Source organism: Lucilia cuprina, chromosome 6 (assembly GCF_022045245.1).
Source record: "Lucilia cuprina isolate Lc7/37 chromosome 6, ASM2204524v1, whole genome shotgun sequence".
NCBI lineage: Eukaryota > Metazoa > Arthropoda > Insecta > Diptera > Calliphoridae > Lucilia > Lucilia cuprina.
This window is the reverse complement of record NC_060954.1, coordinates 8621380-8645671: the sequence shown is the minus strand read 5'-3', so window position 1 is coordinate 8645671 and position 24292 is coordinate 8621380. Positions and strand designations below refer to the sequence as shown.

Below are 24292 nucleotides of genomic sequence, written 5' to 3'. Positions count from 1 at the left end.
TAAATATAAATAACTAGATTTCTTTTATATGATATATATTTGTTGTTATTGTTTAAGATATAGTTGATATTTCCTTTCTTTTTGTATATATATAGAATAATAATAATGCTATTGTTGTTCAATTGTTTTTGTTTTTTTTATATATATAGAAGATGTATAGATATATATATAGTTTATAAATAGTTGTTGTTTTTTATAATTTTACGATATATATTGTTTTAGTTAAATATGTAGTTAATGATTAATAACTTGGTTGTTGTTGTTTTTGTTGCCTTTTTGTTTGATATTAATCATAAAAAAAACAGTTTAAGTTGTTATCCTTCCTTTAGATTCAATTCAGCAACAAATTGTTGTTATTTTTATCATTTCTTCGTTGCTTTCTAAAACATTCTGAGGGTTTTTTGTCAAAATTTATTGTTGTTGTTGTTGTGTTTCTTTTTTTTTCTAAGTAAATTAGTAGATGTTGGTTTGTTTTGTGTTAGAAAATTATATTTTTATTGAATTTTTAATATTTTCTTTGCAAAAAAAAGTTTAGTGTTAAATGTTGTTGTTGATGTTGTTGTTGCTGTTGTTGTTGCTGTTATTTTTGAAGATTTTGTTATCGTTATAAGTTCTAAATTAGGTGGTGATTTCTAAATTTCTAAATCCTTGCTGCTTGCTTATACTTTCATATCATCATTGCTTACAACATTTAATTCCAACATAAACTTCTGCTGCTGCTGTTTTTCTACATCTTCATCTTATTACCCTTCTCCTCCTTCTCCTTCTTCTTCTTCCTCCACCTTCTTCTCATCCACCATTGTTGTTTCTTCATTGTTATAATTTAGAGAACACTGCATGATGATTTCTCACGGAAAGGATTAACTTTTTGACTAGTAAAACCGGTCAAAAGATAATCTTCCTGTTCATGTTGTGATATATAACGCATCATAGCAGCACAAGATTCCGAAACAGGTTGACGATCTACAGCCGCTTCACGTCTCAATTGTTCGACAATAATACGCTGCTGTTGCAATGAAGAAGACATAACGTCCATAACTGCTGTCTCTGATAGTCCTATGGTGGAAAATTTATTTGGTTATGCTTTTTGCAAGATTAACGTTTAAAATCTACTTTTTTTTAAATGTTGTGGGAGTAAGTAGTTATTGTTTTAGTTGGTTGATTGGTTGGTTGGTTGATTGATTGGATGGGTGGTTGGTTTTGGTATGGTGTTTGTTTACAAATAAGTGCAACTAAATTTAAGCCTTGTTTCAAAAAACAAATGTGTCTCTTTTTGTTTATTATGAGATAAAAAAGCTGTAATATAATTTATAATTTTTTTTGGGGGAGGAAAAAAGAAAAAATAACAAAAAATAAGATAAAAATTTAATAAAATATTTGGAAGGAAACTTATAATCATAAATATTTAAATAAACACCGAGACACACATACATACAATCATATATATATACAGAAATTAATTATTAATTTAACTACATAAAGCATGAATCATAAAGTTAATTACAAACATAAAATGTTAATAAAAAAGTTAGTTAGTTAATAATCTTATAATACATTAAAGTTAAAGCCTTAGACTAAAAAAACATTAATAAATTATAAACAAACAAAGCATAAGTAATAAAAATCCCCTTGTTTACCTTTATCTTTATAATTTTTAATAAATATTTAAAGAACTTTTTAATTAAATAGCTTTTTAAGCTAAAGTTATAAAACTAAGGAAGCGCTTTCTTTCTATAGAAGTTTAAAACAAAAAGTTAATTTTATATAGAAAACAGTCCAAAGAGAGAATATACATTTCTATTGAAACTTGGAAAACTTTCTTTAACAAAGACTTCTAAAGACACCATGCCATAGTAATAGAATACAATTTTCTATAGAAAAAAAGTCAAAAGAAGAAACGTTTCTATAGAAATAAATCAAAAGAAGAATCGTTTCTATAGAAAAAACAAGTAGGAAAGTATAGTCGGGCATGGCCGACCATATGATACCCTACACCATGAGCATATTTTTAAAATTTTTACTTTTATAAAATTTTTATTTTTTGTAAAGAAACTTTTATGTTGAATATTACCATAATTCCAAAATATTTAAGCCATTTATTGATAAAAAACTAAAATTTCTAAATGAGGCTTTATATAAGTCAAATATGGGCCGATCCTCGGTAAATTTGGGAAAAGGATACATTTCTATATAACAGTTAGTTTTGTTGAGTTTCATTGCGATACAAATGGTTACAAGTCAATTTTAGACGTTTAAGTCATTTTTTGAAGGGGGGTTTGTATGGGGGCTAGGGTCAAATATAGGCCGATCCTTACAAAAATCTGCAGTATCATTTATACTTATATAAAACTTATTTGTGCCAATTTTTAGAGAGATAGCAGAATATTTGACGTAATTATAGCATAAAAATCAAATCGGGAGGTACGGTTGTATGGGGGCTAGGTGAAATAATGGACCGATTTCAACCATTTTCAATAGGCTTCGTCCTTGTGCCAAAAAACATGCTTGGTCCAAATTTCATCAAATTATCTTGAAAATTGCGGCCTGTACCTTGCGCACAAGGTTTACATGGACAGCCAGCCAGCCAGCCGGACGGACGGACGGACATGTCTTAATCGACTCAAAAAATGATTCTGAATCGATCGGTATACTTTAAGGTGGGTATTGGACCAATATTTTTGTATGTTACAAACATCAGCACAAACGTATAATACCCTCCCCACTATAGTGGTGTAGGGTATAACTATAAAGAAGACATTTTTTTTATGGAAAAGAGACTAAAGAAGATATTTTCTATAGAAAAGAGGAAACTTTTCTATGGAAAAGAGTCTAAAGAAGACAATTTTTTATGAAAAATAGACTAAAGAAAATATTTTCTATAGAAAAGAGGCTAAAGACGACACTTTTCTATTGTAAAGAGACTAAAGAATATTTCTATAGAAAATAAGCTAAAGAATAAACTTTTCAAAGGAAAACAGTCTAAAGAAGACTTGTTTTTAATAGAAAATAGTCTAAAGAAGTTACTTTTCTATTAAAGAGAGACTAAGAAAGTATTTTCTATAGAAAAGAAGCAAAAAAGTTATTTTCTATAGAAAATATGATAAAGAGTCTAGGCAAGACACTTTTTTTTTATAAAAAATAGACTAAAGAAGATATTTTCTATAGAAAAGAGCCTAAGGAAGACACTTTTCTATTGAAAAAAAGACTAAAGAACATATTTTCTATAGGAAAGAATCTAAAATAGATATTTTCAATAGGAAATAAGCTAAAGAAGACACTTTTCTGTGGAAAAGACTCTAAAGAAGACTCCTTTTATAGAAAATAGACTAAAGGAGATACTTTCTATAGAAAAGAGGCTAAAGAAGACACTTTTCTGTGGAAAAGAGACTAAAGAAGATATTTTCTTGAGAAAATAGACTAAAAAATACACCTTTCTATTGAAAAAAGCTAAAGAAGACACTTTTCTGTAGAAAAGAGTCTTAAGAGGCACTTTTCTATTGAAAAGAGACTAACGAAGATATTTTCTATAGAAAAGAAGCTAAAAAAGTTATTTTCTATATCAAATATGATAAAGAAGACATTTTTCTGTCGAAAAGAGTCTAGGCAGGACACTTTTTTATAGACAATAGACTAAAGAAGATAATTTCTATAGAAAAGAGGATAAAGAAGACACTTTTCTATTGAAAAAAGACTAAAGAGCATATTTTCTATAGAAAAGAAGCTAAAATAGATATTTTCTATAGGAAATAAGCTAAAGAAGACACTTTTCTGTAGAAAAGATTCTAAAGAAGACACCTTTTTATAGAAAATAGACTAAAGAAGATAATTTCTATAGAAAAGAGGCTAAAGAAGATACTTTTCTATTGAAAAGAGACTAAAGAAGATATTTTCTATAAAAAATAAGTTAAAAAAGATATTTTCTATAGAAAATATGCTAAAGAAGACACTGTTCTGTGGAAAATATACTAAAGGAGATATTTTCTATAAAAAAAGTCTAACGAAGACACTTTTCTATTAAATAGAGATTAAATAAAACATTTTTATAGAAAATAGACTAAAGAAAACACTTTTCTATTGAAAAATTCTAAAGAAGGCACTTTTCTATTGAAAAGAGAATAAAGAAGATACTCTTCTGTGGAAAATAGACTAAAGGAGATATATTCTATAAAAAATGTCGAATGAAGACACTTTTTTATAGAAAATAAGCTAAAAAAGATATTTTCTATAGAAAATAAGCTAATGAAGATACTTTTCTGTCAAAAAGAGTCTAGGTAAGACTAAAGAAGATATTTTCTATAGAAAAGAGGCTAAAGAAGACACTTTTTACAGTAGAGTTTTCTGAAGACACTTTTTTTTATAGAAAATAGACTAAAGCAGATATTTTCTATAGAAAATAGACTAAAAAAGTCACTTTTCTATTGAAAAGAGAGTAAAGAAGACACTTTTTACAGGAGAGTCTCCTAAAGACACTTTTTTTATAGAAAATAGACTAAAGAAGATATTTTCTATAGAAAATAGACTAAAAAAAGTCACTTTTCTATTGAAAAGAGAGTAAAGAAGACACTGATCTATAAAAAAGAAGATACCTTTCTAAAGAAAAGAGACTAATAAAGACAATTTTCTAAAGATGGACGGTAATAAAGATACTTTTCTATAGAAAAGAGGTTCAGATAGAAACTTTTCTATAAAAAAGATGCAAAAGCAGACTACTATAGTAAGAGGCTAAAAAATATTATATAGAAGAATATTCTCTACAGAAAATAAGTCTCCTGAAGACACTTTTTATAGAAAATAGACTAAAGAAGATATTTTCTATAGAAAATAGACTAAAAAAGTCACTTTTCTATTGAAAAGGGAGTAAAGAAGACACTGATCTATAAAAAAGAAGCTAATGAAGATACCTTTCTAAAGAAAAGAGACTAATAAAGACAATTTTCTAAACATGGACGGTAATAAAGATACTTTTCTATAGAAAAGAGGTTCAGATAGAAACTTTTCTATAAAAAAGATGCCGAAGAAGACTTCTATAGTAAAGAGGCTAAAAAAATGATTATATAGAAGAATATTCTCTAAAGAAAGTAGCCTTACAGTAAAACTAAATTATAGTGTATTCTGTATTCGAGACTATCTGACCTATAGACTATAATATAATCTATAGTCCAGTGTATATTTATATATATAGTATATTTTATAGTGTGCACTATAGTCTATAATAAAGTCTAAACTATAATCTATTCTTAGTCTGGAATGTAGTCTCTTCTATAGTCCTGCTAGCTTTCAATTCTATAGCATAAACTAAAGTCTGGACTATAGTCTATTATATAATTTGGCCTATAGTACAGTCTATGGTATATTCAATAGTATGGACTATAGTCTAGCCTATAGTCTATTGAATTGTCTTGCCTTTAATCTATTCTATAGTATGAACTATAATACATTCTTAGTCTGTAATGTAATATCTTCTATACTGCTGCAAGCTTTCAATTCTATAGTATAAAGTTCTAAAGTCTGGACTATAGTCTATTATATAATCTGGCCTTTAGTCTCTTCTATAGTCCAGTCCATGATCTATAGTCTGTACTATAATCTATTTTATAGGCTGTTCTGTAGTCTATTCTATAGGTTGTTCTGTAGTCTATTTTATCAACTGGACTATTGTTTGTTCTATAGTCTGCGATCTTTTTTATAGTGTGGACTAAATTCTAAACTGAAATCAAGACTATAGTATATTATCTAGATTACAATTTATTCTTGTCTAGACATTTTACACAGAAATCATTATTTCACTAATAAATTCACTTTTCACCAAAAAATTACAAAAAAAAAAATCTTTTTAATTTTTTTTTTCGTCATGAAGGCTTTATATTACGAAATAAATAAATAAATAAATAATAATAATAATCGATATTTTAGATATTTCACCAAAACAAAACACTTTTCATCTTAATTCACATCTCATTTCAATTTTCACTAAAATTTTTTTAACAAAACATAAAAATTCTCTATAAAATCGATATTTTTTTATATAAAAAATTCCTGTTTTACAATAATTCACTAAAAAAAATCAACATTTCACTAAAAAATCGATATTTCACTAAAAAATTGATATTTCACTAAAAAAAATCAACATTTCACTAAAAAATCGACATTTCACTGAAAAATCAATATTTCACTAAAAAAAATCGATATTTTACTAAAAAAATCGATAAATATTCATTAAAAAATCGATATTTTTCACAAATTCCTTATTAAGCAGTTTTATAGGTATTACAATTTATGAATAGAAATTTTATATGAGGTCAACATGTCCTTAAACGTTTATCTATTTTCTAAAGTCCATCAAGTTTTGTAGTAAATGTCTTTCCATAATGAAACTAAAATAAGAACTAGGTATTAAGTTACAAAATATTTATAGAAAAAACTGTACTGGTACCTTGCCATTATTGAATTAATTGAAATATAGTTGGGAAAAACAAACAAATAATAAACAAAAACTATCTATTAAAATAGCAACACATGAGTGTAAGAAAATTTCCGGAAATCATGAACAGAACAATCAAACACCCAAAGAGCTAGACTATGGCAAATTAAACCCAGTTAGAGGGTGAGGATATTCAACAATATACAGAGAAGGTCAGACTGATGATGATAGTGCTGATGATACAATTACACACATGAACTCTTCTATAACTATATAGATATGTATATTATTTTAAAAAAACAACAGCTAAAAATAGTTTAAAAACTATAAATTTTTAGAAATGTATTAGAGGAAACAATAAATAGAATTTTTTTTCGTTTAATTAATGGGTTTTAATTATTATTTTAATAAAATTCTTAAAATTTAACTAAATGTTTTGATAACAATTAGAAATTCTAATATTAACGTTGCTAATGCATTGTGGCCTAAAAATAAAACACTATGAAATTAACAAATCGATGAAGGTTTATATACCCTTCAGCCCCATGTCCCCTTTATAGTATATTTTATTAATCCCCCTAAGGACTGAATCCAACAAAGGGGAGGCCAGCAAGTCTCGTTTTTCTTTTCTCCAACAACTTTTTAAGGGAGTGGCAAAGACAATGCAAAAGCAATAGTATTAAAGCAATTACAAAAACACATACAAATCAAAGAGCAAATACAAAAACACACAAAGCAAAGCAAAGAGAGAGCGAGAGGGGGGGGGGAGAGTTAAATTAAACAATTGAAGATAGAAAAAAAACACACTCATACCATTTTCTGTTAAAATTCACACAAAATAAAAAAAAACTTCTAGAATTATAACAACACAAAAAAAAAAGAAAAATTATAAGATTTTCTTTAAATTTAGCTAAATAAATAAAACTTTACAGATAAAACAAGTTCTAACAAAACATTTAGTAGCCATTTTTTTTTGCAATTTCACCATTTACAAACATTTTGTTAATACTTTTTTTAATAAACAGTTAATTTTTACCTTTTCCTTAGCCCACACAAATAATACAAACACCAGCAAGCTGTTAGTTTTCTTTTTTTTGTTTAAATATTGTTAGTTATTTAATGATTTTTCTTAAAACAAATTTTTCTATGTTAAATGGTAAATTAAAAAAAAAAAATACACACCCAAAAAAATGAAAAACTTTTCCAAACTACAAACACGACAAAGTACACACTCGCCCGCTGCAGCACAATCTATTATGTTAAATACACACACAAAAATCAAAAGGGAATCTACGATAGCAGCACAACAGCTATAATTTGTTTATTTGAAATGTCAAATTCTTTATATTGTTTTTGTTGCTTTTGTATTGAGAGTATTTTTCTCTTTAAGCATGTTAAGCAATTGACATTTGTAATATATTAACAACCAGAGACCCGAGCCGATTTTAAGCCGTCGCCGTCATTAAATATGACGGCGACGGCTTAAAATCGACTCTAAGACGGCTAAAGGTAGAATTACTCAAGCGCAACGTACTGTAACTGTAAGAAAACGTGTCAGCTGATCGTTTTTGATTAAGGAAAGACAATGAAAATGCTTACCGAAATGTAGCCGTAACGTTTCAAGCTGTATAAAATAGAATTTTATCAAGTTTTTACGTGACATTTGTAGAACAGTGATGGCACTTTTGTATGTAGAATAGAACTGTGGTACAAATTCCGCTTTTTCATACTTTTTTTTATTTGTTTATGTTTAAACGTGGTAACGGTACGGTACGTTACAGTACGTGGACAGCAACGTTCGGGTAATTCCACCTTAAGTTTTTAACTACATTTAGTTTTTAAATTTTCAACGATTTTAACCCTTTCCCTGGTTTAGCCAAACTGCAGCCAACTTCGCTATATATATGAAATTCTATAATGGTTGCCATATTTAAGTGCACACATAGAGAAAACAAATAAATGAAAACAAACCATGATATAAAAATTATTTTTTATACCATGCAACAAACTATAATAGTATTGTTTATAGTCTAGTATGCAGTATAGAATGCTGTGTAGTTTAAAAACAAATAGCCTATTCGTAAATTGCTAAATTTCAGTATTTCAAAAAGTCTAATATTTGTTTTTACATCAATTATCAACATCCGGCAACACTATTTTTCTGTTAAATCATACTCACCGTCTCCCAGTTCTCTGTATTTATTCTCCTCATGAATCGTATTTTTGCCACCGGTTCAACATTGCTACGTTCGAGCTTTCCTAAATTACTAAAAACGCCTCACAATAAAATGGTTTCCTTGGAACAAGTAGTGGAAAACAATAAGCACAGCCAAGAGATTATAGAATCTCTGAAAAGTGAAGTAAGTTACTTAACAACACAGAGAAATATACAAATATAAAGAAGAAAAAAAAGCAAAACAAAGTTGGGTTAGAATTAAAAAAAAAAAAAAATAATTTCTCAAACATTTTTTCAGTTAACAGCCATACGTGGAGAACTTATTAAACGTAAAAAGTTAGAACTTATAGCGGAAAATGCTCAGCTACAAAAACAAGTGGAATTGGCTAAAGCCCAATTGATTGCCTTGGAAATAAAGAATGGCAAAAAACAAATTGCTGTGCCTGGAGCTCGCAACTTATGTACCGATGCCACCAAGGCCAACGTAGCACCTGTAGCTGAAGTTGCCGCTGCTGCTGGCACATCAGAAGCTAAACAAAAACCCCAAAAAGAAAAGAAACCCAAAAAAGAAAAACCAGCCGCTGCAGACAATAAAGAAGCGGCCGCTGCTGAATTACCCATAGATGTCAGACGTTTAGATTTGCGTGTTGGTAAAATTGTTGAGGTAGGTCGCCATCCCGATGCCGATAGTTTGTATTTGGAGAAAATCGATTGTGGTGAAGCCCAACCCCGTACTGTTGTCTCCGGTCTGGTTAAATTCGTTCCCCTCGAAGAAATGCAAAATCGTATGGTTGTTGTAATGTGTAATCTTAAACCTGCCAAAATGCGTGGCATTACATCCGAAGCTATGGTCATGTGTGCTTCGACACCCGAAAAAGTTGAGGTCTTAAGTCCACCAGCCGGTGCTGTACCCGGTGATTTAGTGCACTGTGAAGGTTATCCCCGTACACCTGATGCTCAAATGAATCCCAAAAAGAAAATCTTTGAGACATGTGCCCCTGACTTGAAAACAAATGATGATTTGGTGGCATGTTTTAAGGGTGCCGCCTTACATGTGCCCGGCAAGGGTAATGTTGTGGCCCAGACCTTGAAAAATGTTCAAGTTAAGTAAAGTAAGATTTTTTATTTTGTTATTTTAATAAATCAAGCAGATATTGTAAAGTGTTTTGATGAAGATCTAAAAGTTGTTTACTTAGACATTAGTCCAGACTACGAACTAAGCTATGTACTAAATTATAGTCCAGATAATAGACTTGGCCATAATCTAAACTGTAAACTAGATTACGGTTCAGACTATGTACTAGGAACCAGAATATACACGATAGCCTGTAATCTGTAATCAATAGACAATAGTCTAGCCTACACTTTATTATCTTGTCTATTCCATAGTATAGTATTTAAATAACAAACTTTATATGTTAAACAAATAATTATTATTCAAACTCTAAAAATCGCCAACTGAAATTTAATGTTTTTTTCCATTATACGGCAACTCATTTAAACAGCTGTTAGAAAATTATGACATCTTTACATTTTAGTAATGTTAATTCAGCGGCTTTTTGCTTTAATTTTTAGTAATAGGAAATTGTAATTTTTTACTATATAAATATAAAAAAATTATATAATTTTAACATAAATATAAATTTTAAAATACCGTAACTAAATATAATCTCTTCATTTTAAGAAAATATCTAAAACATCATTTATAAAAATATTAGTTTTTGAGCATAAACTAAAGTTAGCAACACTGTTAACTTTATTCATCCCCCTCTTTTGCCCCCTTTTTCTATTTCTTGTTTGCTATTTTATACATACAATTTGTATGTTGCTCTTTTTTTTGTGTGATTAATGACAATTTTTAATAGGTAAGTGCATAATAAATAATTCAAAATACTAACGTGTCCTTTTGTTTAAATTCCATAAACAATTTGATTTCTGTAGGTAAAAAGAACGCAAACATTAGCTCTCTAAGGTGAAAAAAACCCAAAATTAAAATGAGCGAAAAAGAGGAAAATAAAGTAAATGAAAAGGAATCGGCAGAAGCAACAACTACTACGTCGACATCATCATCATCATCTTCGGTGTCAACAACAATAACAACACCTGCTGCCAGCAGCACAACAACAAATCCAACAGATGTGGCCAATAACAAAGATGCAGCTCAGCCTCGAGAGATTTCCACCAAGGAGGCTTATTTTGCTAGTCTAAATGAATGGGTTAAACATGCCAACATTTCACAAAACGCCATGGCTATGTTTCCCTGGTATTTTATGACCTCCTATCCCCAACTGTTCACACAACCGGCTCCCGGCAGTTTTATGCCTGGCTTACAAATGCCCACAGCAAACGTTCAAAACAACATTCCACCACCACCAGTGAATAACAATAATCTAAATGCCAACTTTAATCCGGGCGCTGCTGGTGTGGGTGTATTTAATGGTTTCGGTCTGAGGCTTATTAACGATCAGGCTCAGGCTGAAATTATAAATCGTAATGGTGGCTATGAATATGTGGTGGCTCCATTTTGGAAAAGAGCTGTGGCCGAAGTTATAGATATGATTATAATGTTGTTCTTGAAAATTGTGGTCATCTTTGTGGTGACCAATGTTTTTGGCTATAATCTCATGATGGACATGGATAAAGATGTCTTAAATAAGGCCATGGATAATGAAGATTTTGCTGGTGCCCTTTTATACTCTATGGACTTTTTAGCTTTTTCCTCGGATCTATTAGCCTTTGAAATTGCCACTAAACTATTTGTTTGTCTCTATGAGGCCGTCCTCACAACCTTCTTCAATGGGGCCTCGGTGGGTAAACATATTATGAGTTTGAGCATTAAATATGTAGAGGCCATGTTGCCATTACCCAACAATGGCTTACCCGCCCAACCCATACCTCAAATACAATTGGGCTTCCAGGCGGCTCGTGTTCAAATGCGTGCCCTGCTATTCCCTGCCGAAACGCCAAATTTTAAAAGAGCCTTCGTGCGTGCCGTTGCCAAAAATGTCATCTTAAGTCTATTGTTTCCAATGTTTTTCCTAATGGTTTTCTTTAAAAATAATCGTACCGCCTATGATATCATGACAAAAACTATTGTTGTAGAGACCTCTAGTCAACCGTTGGTCTTAAGAAGACATCCGCAACAACAGCAGCAGCAGTAACATTTAAAACTATTTTGGAGTTAAGATTTGTTAATTGTTATGGTAAAACAAAGGATAATATTTTTATCTTTTATTTTTTAGTTCACTTGCCATAAACATTGTTTTTTTTTCAATTTAAACTTTTAACAAAAAGAAAATGAAATTTTTAATTGCATGAACTAAAGAAGTGAGGGTTTTTGAATATAATTTATCCGAAAAAAGTGTATGTATAATAATTTAGTGAAAAATATATAAATAAATGTAAAATTATAAAAAAACATACGTATGAAAGATTTTCCAAATCGTGGTTTCGAAACTGATGTATGTAGATTAGTCAGTGTAGCTACCTTTTTACTTTAGTCTAGTGTGGACTATAAGTTAGTTTTTATACTTGTCTTGTTTATAGTTATAATAGTCCTAACTATAGACTATAGTCCCAACTATATTCAAGTATATAGTTGGGACTATAGCATAGTCAGGACTATAGTCTGTTTACAGTCAGGAATATAGTCTGTCTCTAGTTAGGACTATAGCCTGTCTATAGTCAGGACTATAGTCAGAACTATAATCTGTCTATAGTCAGACCTATAGTCTGTCTATAGTCAGGACTATATTCTGTCTATTGTCATGACTACTATCTGCCATTAGTCAGGGCTATAGTCTGTCTATATTCAGGACTATAGTCTGTCTATAGTCAGGACTATAGTCTGTCTATAGTCAGGACTATAGTCTGTCTATAGTCAGGACTATAGTCTGTCTATAGTCAGGACTATAGTCTGTCTATAGTCAGGACTATAGTCTGTCTATAGTCAGGACTATAGTCTGCCTATAGTCAGGACTATAGTCTGTTTATAGTCAGTACTTTAGTCTGTCTATAGTCAGGACTATATAGTCAGTACTATAGTCTGTCTATAGTCAGTATTGTAGGCTGTCTATAGTTTGTACTATAGTCTGTCTATAGTCAGTACTATAGTCGGCTATAGTCAGGACAATAGTCCGTCTATAGTCAGGGCTATAGTCTGTCTATAGTCAGGACTATATTCTTTCTAAAGTCAGGACTATAGTCAGGACTATAGTCTGTCTATAGTCAGGACTATAGTATGTCTATAGTCAGGACTATAGTCTGTCTATAGTCGGGACTATAGTCTGTCTATAGTCAGGACTATAGTCTGTCTATAGTCAGGACTATAGTCTGTCTATAGTCAGGACTATAGTCTGTCTATAGTCAGGACTATAGTCTGTCTACAGTCAGTACTGAAGGCTGTCTATAGACAGGACTATAGTCTGTCTATAGTCAGTACTATTGTCTGTCTATTGTCAGTACTATAGTCTGTCTATAGTCAGTACTATAGTCTGTCTATAGTCAGTACTATAGTCTGTCTATAGTCAGTACTGAAGTCTGTCTATAGTCAGGACTATAGTCTGTCTATAGTCAGTACTGTAGTCTGTCTATAGTCAGTACTATAGTCTGTCTATAGTCAGTACTATAGTCTGTCTATAGTCAGTACTATAGTCTGTCTATAGTCAGTACTTTAGTCTGTCTATAGTCAGGACTATAGTCTGTCTATAGTCAGTACTGTAGTCTGTCTATAGTCAGGTCTACTATCTGTCATTAGTCAGGACTACAGTCTGTCTATAGTCAGTACTGTAGTCTGTCTATAGTCAGTACTATAGACTGTCTATAGTCAGTACTATAGACTGTCTATAGTCAGTACTATAGACAGTCTATAGTCAGTACTATAGACTGCCTATAGTTAGGACTATAGACTGCCTATAGTCTGTCTATAGTCAGTACTATAGACTGTCTATAGTCAGTACTATAGACTGTCTATAGTCAGTACTATAGACTGTCTATAGTCAGTACTATAGACTGTCTATAGTCAGTACTATAGACAGTCTATAGTCAGTACTATAGACTGCCTATAGTTAAGACTATAGTCTGTCTATAGTCAGTACTGTAGTCTGTCTATAGTCAGTACTATAGACTGTCTATAGTCAGTACTATAGACAGTCTATAGTCAGTACTATAGACTGCCTATAGTTAGGACTATAGTCTGTCTATAGTCAGGACTATAGTCTGTCTATAGTTAAGACTATAGTCTGTCTATAGTCAAGACTATAGTGTGTCTATAGTCAAGACTATAATCTGTCTATAGTCAGTACTGTAGTCTGTCTATAGACTGTACTATAGTCTGTCTATAGTCAGCACTATAGTCTGTCTATAGTCAGGACAATAGTCTGTCCATAGTCAGGACAATAGTCTGTCTATAGTCAGGACTATAGTCTGTCTATAGTTAGTACTATAGTCTGTCTATAATCAGGACTATAGTCAGAACTGTAGCCAGGACTATAGGCTATCAATAGTCTGGACTACAGTCTGTCTATAATCAGTACTACAGCGTAGTGTACTCAATAGTCTAGTCTATAGTCTGCATTATAATCTAGTCTTCAGTTTAGTCTACTGTTTGTACTACAATCTAGTCTGGCAGTACTATAGCTATAGTCTAAGTCTTCTATGAATACAGTAAAACTCATGTTTTTTTGTAAATTTTTTTATTATTTTTATTTTATAACTAATATATTAATTTTTCTTATACATTTTTTTTATTTATTTTCATATAATTATAATTATTAATAATCTGGTTTAAAAAAAATCAAAACAAATTACTTTTTTTTCAACATTTCATTAAGAAATTATTTCAAGATTGTTATTTATTTAATATACGTTTTGTTTTAAGAGTGCTGCTCTTTTTCTTATATTTTCTTTTTTTTTTTGTATAAGCTAAAAATTTACTTAATTTTGTATTAAGTTTATTTTTAATTTAATTAATTTAAACCTTTACAAGATTATGTATTAAGTTTTTTTTTTAAGTTTTCTTAAAAAAAGGAAAAGTTTAGAGGATAGAGATGAATAATAAGAAGAAAAAGCCTTTATATATAAAAAAAAGGAATTATAAACAATTACAGATATATAAAGAGTAAAGGAGTAGAGTGGTGGGGGATGTAGGAGGATCTAGAGGATCTACAACTTTACTAAAAAACCTTTAAAGGAAATTATTCCAAATTATTTTGTTTAAATAATACTATCGAGACAAATAATATAGAAAAAACAAAACATTTATATGTGTATATAGTGTTTTCCCCCGGTCAAAGGGTTTTTGTTTTGTTGGAAATCTGTAGGATTTTCTTATAAATTTCTTTCGAAGATAGTCAAGAGTTTAACGTTTAAACGGCAAGTTGTTTTTGTTTTCTTTAAGTATGTGGAAAGTTGTTATTGTTATAATAATAATAATAATTAGAATTGTTAAAAAAAAAACTAGAAAAATTTATTGCCATACATTGCCGATATTAAGATTACCAAACTGTTGCTGCAAACTATTGGTAGCAGCAGCATTAGACGCAGTACTATTGCTGCCCATGGTGGTGGCTGTGGGAAAACCACCAATTAAACCTTGATGATGATTAAAGTTCGTTTGGGTTTGCATGGTGGGCGCCATGCCGGGAAACATTAGCGGTGCATGATTGACGGCTAAACTTGACATAAGACTTTGTTGATTATGTGTATGCATGAGATTAGCGGCAGCAGGTTGTCCAGTGGCCATAATGCCACCCATGGTTTGAGTTTGTGGAAAACCTGTCTGCATAGGAAATTGAGCAGCAAAGCCAGCTGCATTAGCGGCATTATTACCAGCTGCACCCATATGTAAAGCCGACATGCCGGGAGCAGTAAAGGCAGCCGGTGCTGTCATAACGGGTGCATTATACATACTGGCTGAGTTGGGTGGTGTCATAAACTGATGTTGCTGTTGATTAGCGGCCGGACCACCAGCACCCATAAAACCGCCGGGTACCATGCCGGTAAAGGCACCAGTGGCACCACCAAACATGGCCGACTGTGGATTAACCTGCTGCTGCTGTTGTTGTAGGAAATTCATAGCCGGCGTAGGATTGGGCGGAGCCTGTCCATATAATGCCAGTATACTGTCCTTAGTTAATTTCCCTGATTTGTCTTTGTCAGCGCCTGAACTAACCAATGAACCCTGATTGAAAAAGTCTTCTTCCTCTTTAGCCAATGAATTTTGCGAGGCGTTTGCATTATTGGTCATTTGTTGTTGCTGTTGACTATCATTCACCGCCGGTGTAGCACTCAAGAAACAGCTAAAAGTATCATTTTGCAAGTCACTTATATTTGACGAATGCTGTTGCTGCTGTTGTTGTTGTCCAGTCAGAGATGTCTGTACCGGTTTCGTGGGTGAGGCTAAACCCAACAAATCATTGCTGTGATTGCTGTCAGCACCCGTAGAACTAATAGAAATACGTTGTATCTTAGGACTACTACCACTCTGACCCGGTTTAGGTTTGGGCAAAGGTGCTGGCAATGGTGATGACTTAGCCGCCGTTGAACTCGAAGACTTCTTATCATTTCCAGCACTGCCCGTTATGACGCCAATACCTAAAGCAGTATTAGCCTGAGCCGCTTTCTTTTTACGTTTTTGTCTCTCCAATTCCTCATCGATTTCCTTGGCCCAATCGACTTTGGGTGGTGATGGTGGCACCCATTCGCGAGCCAAGTATTTCTTATGCTCATATTTGGCACGTATGAAAGATTCTAAAGCGGTATCGGTTTGTGGACGTCGAAAACCATCGGGTAATTGAGCCTCATAAACGGCCCGAGCTCTTGAGTTACCCATCTGTTGTAGGGATATGACCTGTTCGGGTGTCCATGTATCTAAATTGACCGATTTTACACGTGATATGTGTACGCCGAGATTACGATGTATACCAGCACAGCGTATGCAGAGGAAAACACCTAAATTCCATGAAGCCCAACGTGGTCCTAAAAAGGGGGGGAGGAAGAGGGAGGTAAATAGTAAAAAGATTGATATTTATAAGTTAAACAGTTTGTTTTTTAAATAAATGCTTTGGTATCAACGATATCTTGTCTACCCCTCTCTCTCTCTCTCTCTCTCTAACTTTCTATCTCTCTAGTAAAGTTTAATCTTTTTCTAACAGTTCTCAAGATCTCAACCTTCTTGAGTGAATCATGACTTAATCATTTTTGATATATTGATATAATAAAAACAGCAAACAAAATGCCTTAGATAGAGTAGTTAAGGAATTCTTATCATGTTCCTTAATATGTTAGTACCTAAACTACAAGAATCCTTCCACCCATTTTTTGATAAATATATAAAACAACTAAAACCAACTACCAGCAGTAAATGGCAAAACAAAGATAATAAATAAAACTAAATGATAAAAACAAAACTTTTACGGAAACAATACATATACACATGATGATGATAAACTTTTAAATAAATTATTTAAATAAACATTTATGGCTGTAGTTAGCAACAACAACAGCAACACAATAGTTTCAGTGACCATGCATGTCAATTTGTTTATCAGAAACAGCAAAACCCAAAGTACTATAGAAATGCTTATGGTTTGTTGGCAAATATAAATTACAAAAAGACATATTCCATTTTGAATGGAAGATGGTGTAACAAAATAGTTATATGGTGAATAAAAGTGAAAAGTTAAGTACTAATATAACAATCTATGACGCATCTTTTGTTTTGATTGCTTTTATTTGAAAAGTAAAAACACACCAGAAAAAAAAACAAAAAAAGTCATCACATTTAAGCGAAAGATCGTAAAATGATAAAAAATCAAATCACAAAAATGATCCAAAACAAATAAGAAAGTAAAGTTGGTTATAATCGACTGCAAGCGACCCTAAACAAACTACAATAGACTGGACTATAGACTAGACTATAGTCTATACTATACTAAACTATAAAAGAAACTAAATACTAGACTGTAGACTATGGTTTAGCTAATAGAGAAGACGGTAGATTAGACATTAGTTTAAACTATCTGTAGCACAAGATTCTTTACTATTTACTAGACTATAGATTAGAATATAAACTAGTATATAATTCAGATATAGCCTAGACTATAGACTTCTCTGTGTAGACAAACTTTCAACTCTGTGACAAAATTCTAGACTAGACTATAGACTAAACTATACAATAGCCTTCAGACAGTCTACACTGTAGACTAAACCATAGACTAGACTCGAATATATACTCTATTATAGGCTAGACTAAAGACTAGCCTGTAAGACAAAGCAATACAAGTTTACACAAAAACTGCAGTGAACTATGCTTAACTACAAATTACGCTCGTTCCCACGACAATTGGATCTCCGCTGCGGAACGACCCGATTCTCAATCAGCCAAAGATTGTCAAGTCAGCAACAGCTGTATCAATCGGAAGTTTTTTCCCTTAGGGAAGAACAGATTACGCTGCAAACTAAATAATGTTTTAAACTACATCCTTAACGCCATAGTGTCGTAGGGCTAAAAATATTTGATAGGTATGTATTGTAAACGTGTTTAGTTGTTAGCACGTATTCCATATACAATCCATACAAACATATGATGGTAATGAACACAAGTATTTGTCAATACAAAAAAAATTTTTGCAAACACTTGTTATCTATTATTTTTCATGTGCAATAGTTACTCTAACTAACGTATTATTTTTTGGTGGTTGTGGTAATGATGGTTAACGCACACGCACATAATAACATCACACACACCCCCTCTCCCCAATAACCCTCCCCCTGATCTAAAAACAACATATGATTTATATTTAACAAAGACTTGATGTGGAAGTCAAAAATTAAAAAAGAAAGAGGAAAAAAAGATTTCCCAAAGCAAAAACGTATGTCCAGTTTTTCTTTTCTTTGAGTTAAATTGACTGACTACTCACCCTTGGCATCACAATCTACACAGTATTTGTTGTCCTCATCTCTTAGCATTTGTGTTAATAATGTTTGACATTTTTCCTGTATAAGTTTGGTCCTTTCCGTTTCTTTGCGGCTGGTAGTCGTTGACGAACTCATTCTGCTGCTTTTTGTCTTGTCTTGCTGCTGCTCTTTTGTGGCTTTATTCCTTTTCTTTTTTTTTATTTGCTACGACTGCTGGCTTAAGGAGAGGTTTTTCTGTTGAATTACACACTACTTTTTTAATTTGGGTTTTGTGAATTTTTAGCACATTTCTTTCTTTGCTGTTTTTGGTTTAATTCCAATGGAAATTTCTAAGAAAAATATTTTTTTTATGTTTAAATGAAAATCCTCCAAAAAAATAATCATCAATTTTTTTTGACGTTGTTAGTAGAGATCTGCGCCGACAAATGTTATTGCATGACGACGGCAATTGACAGCGAAAATGTTGGCGTCGTTTTAAAAAAAATGTTCTTAAGCCGGCTATGTTTTAGCACTGTTAATAAACTTTTCCAACAAAATTTTATAAAAGCGAGATTTTGTGAAAAAAAAAATATTTTAAAAATTGTTATCTATAAAATCGTGAAAATATAGTGTATATTTCTATTTGTAATTTTTATATAAAAATGTTTTTCTTAATAATAATATTTAAATTATTTAAATTTATGCAATCGCTAAAATGCAATTTGTAGAAACAATGTGCATCACTGTTAACCAGTTGACGGGCATGCCACTATTCCAAAAAAAAAATCATTAGTCATATAGTGCTGCCAGACGAAAATATTAACAGTATATTTCACATTATGTTTAAATGTTTATCACCATTAAACAAATTTATTATACCATTTATGATTGATTAATGTATCTGTTTTTTTAATACATTAAATTCTAATGATTAGTATTATAATTATAAAGTTAACTTTCATGCTAATGTCCTCATAATAATAACAAGTGTTGCCACACGAATACTACTATGCACTGTTACTACTTTTTAATTCAACCTTGCGTTCCGTTTAAAAAGAACTCAAAAGAAAATTTATGTCAGATGTTGGGGATAAGCCAACTTTATTTAACACTTTGAACTTAGTAATGTCAAAACACACGCATAAAAAATGTTTTCTATAATTTTAATATGTCAAATTTTGTATAAAGAAAATTGAATGAAATCAGTGCTGTTATAACCTTTTTTAATTTGCCTTGAAAATAGAAATTTCAAATAAAAACAGCAACAGCTTCTTTAGTATTATTGCGCGGAATTTATGAAAATTTAATTTTGATTTAAAAAATAAAACAAAAATTTAATAAAAATGGAAAATTGCTCAGAGCAATTAAAAAGACAATTGATCAAATGCCGTAATTTGTTAAATAAAGGATATACCAATGTTCAGAACAGCAGATTAAACTGGTTGAATGTAAGCATGTTTTGGTCATAGTAAAAAAATCATATTTTTATTAAAAATATTTTCCTTTGTTTTAGACATTTTGTTTGGAATTTTTGAAATTTTCACAAAATTTGCATACATTCTTGTCACGCGTGCAGGAGCAAAAGAAATATGATAAAAATCATGAACAAATCGAAATTGTTTACTTATGTTTGACTCAAATTATGACCTGTATTAAACACCTGGAAAATACTCTTAAGGCTGAAGAGCGACAGGGTGCCGCCATATCGGTAATTGTAAGAAAAATAAAAAATTTAACAATTATTGCTTATTATATAGAAATTCCTAGGCTTCACGTCAACATTTCTTAGATCGTATAAACTGGTGTCTGGAACGTTTGCGAAGTTGTTTGAAATTCTTGTCCAATCATGAGGAGCCCAAAAAATTAACCATCCCGGAGGAAAGATCATTTGTGGAACTAATGGATATGGTTTTAGATCTTTTGGCTCCGTACAGCAGCTATAAAGATGAATCTCAAACCGCTGACACACATAAATGTTTAAATTTAGCTGAAAATCATTCAGAGGCCATGTTTGCCAGTCAACAAATACGTTCCATTGTTGACTTTATACTCAGTCATACATTGGCATTTGCCAATGTGGCTTTGCAGCAGGACAAAAAGGCCCTAAGTGCTCTGTGTCAAAAGGTTCTACGCGAATGTATGGCATTTCAGGAAGAATGCAAAGCTGCTCTATTGTCTGGTGCTCAACACAACGATAGTAATCGTAAATTAAAGGCTATATCATTGGAAAATGCATTATATCAATTGGAAGATTATATTAATGAAGCACTTTTACGTTTGGTTTATACTTGCTTTTTAGATTTTAATAATTTTTCCATAGATAAATTGAGAACAATGATAAGGGAACGTGATGCAGACGATCCGTTATTGGATGAATTGATAGCGGATTTTGATGTCAATGTAGATAGGACAACACAAATTGGTATATTTGCAATAGCATTTGCACCGAATGTGAAAAGTAAGTTAAACTGAAATAGAAGTGAATTAGAAGTGAAATAGAAGTGAACTAGAACTGAAATAGAACTGAAATAGAACTGAACTGAACTAGAACTGAAATAGAACTGAACTAGAACTGAACTAGAACTGAACTAGAACTGAACTAGAACTGAACTAGAACTGAACTAGAACTGAACTAGAACTGAACTAGAACTGAACTAGAACTGAACTAGAACTGAACTAGAACTGAACTAGAACTGAACTAGAACTGAACTAGAACTGAACTAGAACTGAACTAGAACTGAACTAGAACTGAACTAGAACTGAACTAGAACTAGACTAGATCTGAACTATAACTGTACTAAAACCTATGTTTATTTTCAGTTAAAACCATTGTACGCAGCTGTTTAGCTTCCTTTGAATCTTTAGATTCTTGCATCATACCTTCCCTACAATCTACTAAGGGCACCTCTGATATCTTTGCCCAACTTCTGGAACAACATTTCAATGAAGAAGTTGCCAATTTTAAAAAAGCCATACAAGAGATTATCGATAGTCAAGCATTTGCTTCCTGCTATTATGAGCTCTTAACTCAAGTCATTAATCAGAATGACAAAGAGTATAACAGAGATTCTTTAGAGACTATTATAAATATGGCAGAATTTCTCTATGAACACTTTCAATTACCCGTAAATAATAAAGAATTACAAAAAGAAGCTGATCGTTTGGAATTATTTAATAAGTTTCACTTAATGCTGCTAGAGTGTCAGGCTGTTTTGAAGTGCACCACCGAAAAGGTGGAACCAGCTAGAATATTAAAACGTTTTAAAATTTTACGTTCAATTTTACGTAAATTTATTGATGAACTGGGCGATAAAGGCGCCAATGGTGTGGCAAATAAATCACAAATGTTTATAATGTCAGAAGACTTGAGTGACTCACAGAAAATGTTTGCCTCTATTGGTATTTCACCCTCCATACGTAGTATATTGTATAATAACAATACACCCATGGACAATCGAAGGCAACAGCGTTTGTTAAATGATTCTTTAAAGGCGAATTATTCAAAGTTAAATACAACAACAACAGAACAAGCAGCAACTCTAACCAAAAGCACTGGTCAACCAATAGCTAAAGTTATGGTATCTGCCGCACCAACACAACGTGCCAGTTTACGTAGAAGTAAGTGGTTTTGTTAATGTTTTATTAAATACCTTTAAAAAACAGTTTAAATTGACTTATCTGTCGTTCTTTTTAGTAACTGCTAATATTATTTCATTTGTTTTTAGAGGAAAGTTTACGTACCGCTTTATTTAAGCGACAAAAAACCTGTGAAACTGAACAAATTTACACAGTATACAAAAATAATTCGGATAGTTTACAAATAAGTGGTAAATTGTTTATTTCTATAATTGTCCAAGCTAATAATATAATTTATAAATATTGTCTTTCTTTCTTTTTTATAGAAATTCTCGATCAATTAACTGGTTTATCTTCGAATTTATCCAAACATACGTTAAATAACAGTATTATTTCTAATTAAATTTAGAAAATTGTTTAATTTAAAAAAAAGTAATATTTGTAAGTAATTTTAGAAATGTGTTAAATATAACTTTAATAATTCTAATTAACATTAGAAATTGGTTTATTTTCAAATATTTTATTTGTAATTAAAAGTTAATCATTTAATTTTAGTATAATCTTTATTTTTTTATGAATTAATTACTTTTTTTTTAAAGTTTACACATTTGAAAGTGTATTCGTTTATTTATTTGTTTATGACCTAAATGATTTAAAATCAATTTTTAAAAAAACAAATTATTTTTTTACTAAAAAAACGTATTTGAATATGCATGTTCTTTGTGTAAGTTTATGTTGTTTAATTAAAAAAAACTACTTTTCTTATTTAACAATTTATCTACGTTATTATTTAAAAAATAAAATCAATAATTAAATAAACAAAAAAAAAAAACAACAGTCTATATGGGTGAATGTGAAAAGTGTTGTCTGCTAAATAGAATTGCTATACAAGTTAACGAATACTGAAATGGAATGTATTTAAAACTGTACTTGAACTAGAACTCAACTAGAATTAAAGAACTGACCTAGAACTGAACTACAACTAGAACTAAACTGCAACTAGAACTGAATTACAATTAGTACTGAATTACAACTAGAACTGAAGTAGAACTGAATTAGAACTTGACTAGAACTAAACTAGAACTGAACTAGAACTAAAAGTGATCTAGAACTAACCTAGAACTGAACTAAAAGTGAACTAGAACTAACCTAGAACACAAATAGAACTAAACTGGAACTGTACTAAAACTCAATTAGAACTGAAATAGAACTGAAATAGAACTGAACTAGAACTGAACTAGAACTGAACTAGAACTGAACCAGAACTGAACTAAAACTGAACCAGAACTGAACTACAACTGAACAAGAACTTAAATAGATCTTAACTACAACTCTTCTAGAACTGTACTAGAATTGAACTAGAACTGTACTAGAACGAAACTAGAACTGAACTAGGACTGAACTAGAACTGAACTAGAACTGAACTAGAACTGACCTAGAACTGAACTAGAACTGAACTAGAACTGAACTAGAACTGAACTAGAACTGAATTAGAACTGAACTAGAACTGAACTAGAACTGAACTAGAACTGAACTAGAACTGAATTAGAACTGAACTAGAACTGAACTAGAACTGAACTAGAACTAACCTAGAACTGAACTGGAACTGAACTAAAATTGAATTAGAACTGAAATAGAACTGAATTAGAACTGAACTAGAACTGAACTAAAATTGAACTAGAACTGAACTAGAACTGAACTAGAACTGAACTAGAACTGAACTAGAACTGAACTAGAACTGAACTAGAACTGAACTAGAACTGAACTAGAACTGAACTAGAACTGAACTAGAACTGAACCAGAACTGAACTAGAACTCAACTAGAACTGAACTAGGACTGAACTAGGACTGAACTAGGACTGAACTAGAACTGAACTAGGACTGAAGTAGGACTGAACTAGAACTGAACTAGAACTGAACTAGGACTGAACTAGGACTGAACTAGAACTGAACTAGAACTGAACTAGAACTGAACTAGAACTGAACTAGGACTAACTAGAACTAACCTAGAACTGAACTGGAACTAGAACTGAACTTAAAGTGAACTAGAACTAACCTAGAACTGAAATAGAACTGAACTGGAACTGAACTAAAATTGAATTAGAACTGAAATAGAATTAAACTAGAACTGAACTACAACTGAACAAGAACTTAAATAGATCTTAACTACAACTGATCAAGAACTTAAATAGATCTTAACTACAACTCTTCTAGAACTGAAC

At 31.3% G+C, this 24292-nt stretch overlaps 5 protein-coding genes across 10 annotated transcripts; 3 read left to right on the top strand and 2 right to left on the bottom strand.

The window, feature by feature from the left end:
• Positions 1-324: 324 nt before the first annotated feature.
• On the bottom strand, positions 325-7761 carry LOC111684208 (guanine nucleotide-binding protein subunit gamma-1). 4 transcript variants are annotated; one of them, XM_023446340.2, is made up of 3 exons: positions 7604-7737; positions 7458-7508; positions 325-1056 (listed from the first exon to the last, which is right to left on the bottom strand). In XM_023446340.2, exon 3 carries the CDS (start codon positions 1034-1036, stop codon positions 824-826), a length of 213 nt encoding a protein of 70 aa, XP_023302108.1. In that variant the 5' UTR covers positions 1037-1056; positions 7458-7508; positions 7604-7737; the 3' UTR covers positions 325-823. The 4 variants fall into 4 exon arrangements, with proteins under 4 accessions (XP_023302108.1, XP_023302107.1, XP_023302109.1 ...); XM_023446339.2 differs by lacking the exon at positions 7458-7508 and having other exon boundaries at positions 7604-7761; XM_023446341.2 differs by lacking the exon at positions 7458-7508 and having other exon boundaries at positions 325-1296; positions 7604-7760.
• Positions 7762-8458: 697 nt separating this feature from the next.
• On the top strand, positions 8459-9771 carry LOC111684212 (aminoacyl tRNA synthase complex-interacting multifunctional protein 1). The gene is made up of 2 exons (XM_023446346.2): positions 8459-8781; positions 8896-9771. The coding sequence occupies exons 1-2, from the start codon at positions 8632-8634 to the stop codon at positions 9706-9708; spliced, it is 963 nt and encodes a 320-aa protein (XP_023302114.2). The 5' UTR covers positions 8459-8631; the 3' UTR covers positions 9709-9771.
• Positions 9772-10324: 553 nt separating this feature from the next.
• On the top strand, positions 10325-12019 carry LOC111684211 (protein FAM8A1). Its single transcript, XM_023446345.2, has 2 exons — positions 10325-10462; positions 10539-12019. The coding sequence occupies exon 2, from the start codon at positions 10592-10594 to the stop codon at positions 11756-11758; it is 1167 nt and encodes a 388-aa protein (XP_023302113.2). The 5' UTR covers positions 10325-10462; positions 10539-10591; the 3' UTR covers positions 11759-12019.
• Positions 12020-14353: 2334 nt separating this feature from the next.
• Positions 14354-18961, bottom strand: LOC111684207 (stromal membrane-associated protein 1). The gene is made up of 2 exons (XM_023446337.2): positions 18518-18961; positions 14354-16574 (listed from the first exon to the last, which is right to left on the bottom strand). The coding sequence occupies exons 1-2, from the start codon at positions 18648-18650 to the stop codon at positions 15064-15066; spliced, it is 1644 nt and encodes a 547-aa protein (XP_023302105.2). The 5' UTR covers positions 18651-18961; the 3' UTR covers positions 14354-15063.
• Positions 18962-19646: 685 nt separating this feature from the next.
• LOC111684210 (serendipity locus protein alpha) lies at positions 19647-22688 on the top strand. Of its 3 annotated transcripts, none has more exons than XR_002762717.2 (6): positions 19647-19942; positions 20008-20208; positions 20262-20952; positions 21315-22112; positions 22189-22321; positions 22397-22688. XR_002762717.2 is itself a non-coding variant. In XM_023446342.2 (6 exons), the coding sequence occupies exons 1-6, from the start codon at positions 19838-19840 to the stop codon at positions 22471-22473; spliced, it is 1974 nt and encodes a 657-aa protein (XP_023302110.2). In that variant the 5' UTR covers positions 19649-19837; the 3' UTR covers positions 22474-22685. The 3 variants fall into 3 exon arrangements, 2 of the variants coding, with proteins under 2 accessions (XP_023302110.2, XP_023302111.2); XM_023446342.2 differs by having other exon boundaries at positions 19649-19942; positions 22220-22321; positions 22397-22685; XM_023446343.2 differs by having other exon boundaries at positions 19652-19942; positions 20008-20202; positions 22220-22321; positions 22397-22682.
• Positions 22689-24292: the final 1604 nt, after the last annotated feature.

What these genes read in the sequence shown, in the direction of transcription:
- LOC111684208 (XM_023446339.2), bottom strand. Translation starts at nt 1,036, where the DNA reads ATGGACGTTATGTCTTCTTCATTGCAACAGCAGCGTATTATTGTCGAA.
- LOC111684212 (XM_023446346.2), top strand. Translation starts at nt 8,632, where the DNA reads ATGAATCGTATTTTTGCCACCGGTTCAACATTGCTACGTTCGAGCTTT. An exon ending in TAGAATCTCTGAAAAGTGAA is followed by an intron (nt 8,782 to 8,895) that starts GTAAGTTACTTA and finishes ACATTTTTTCAG; the next exon opens with TTAACAGCCATACGTGGAGA.
- LOC111684211 (XM_023446345.2), top strand. Translation starts at nt 10,592, where the DNA reads ATGAGCGAAAAAGAGGAAAATAAAGTAAATGAAAAGGAATCGGCAGAA.
- LOC111684207 (XM_023446337.2), bottom strand. Translation starts at nt 18,650, where the DNA reads ATGAGTTCGTCAACGACTACCAGCCGCAAAGAAACGGAAAGGACCAAA. An exon ending in TGTAGATTGTGATGCCAAGG is followed by an intron (nt 16,575 to 18,517) that starts GTGAGTAGTCAG and finishes CCCCCTTTTTAG; the next exon opens with GACCACGTTGGGCTTCATGG.
- LOC111684210 (XM_023446342.2), top strand. Translation starts at nt 19,838, where the DNA reads ATGGAAAATTGCTCAGAGCAATTAAAAAGACAATTGATCAAATGCCGT. An exon ending in GTGCCGCCATATCGGTAATT is followed by an intron (nt 20,209 to 20,261) that starts GTAAGAAAAATA and finishes AGAAATTCCTAG; the next exon opens with GCTTCACGTCAACATTTCTT. An exon ending in ATTTGCACCGAATGTGAAAA is followed by an intron (nt 20,953 to 21,314) that starts GTAAGTTAAACT and finishes GTTTATTTTCAG; the next exon opens with TTAAAACCATTGTACGCAGC.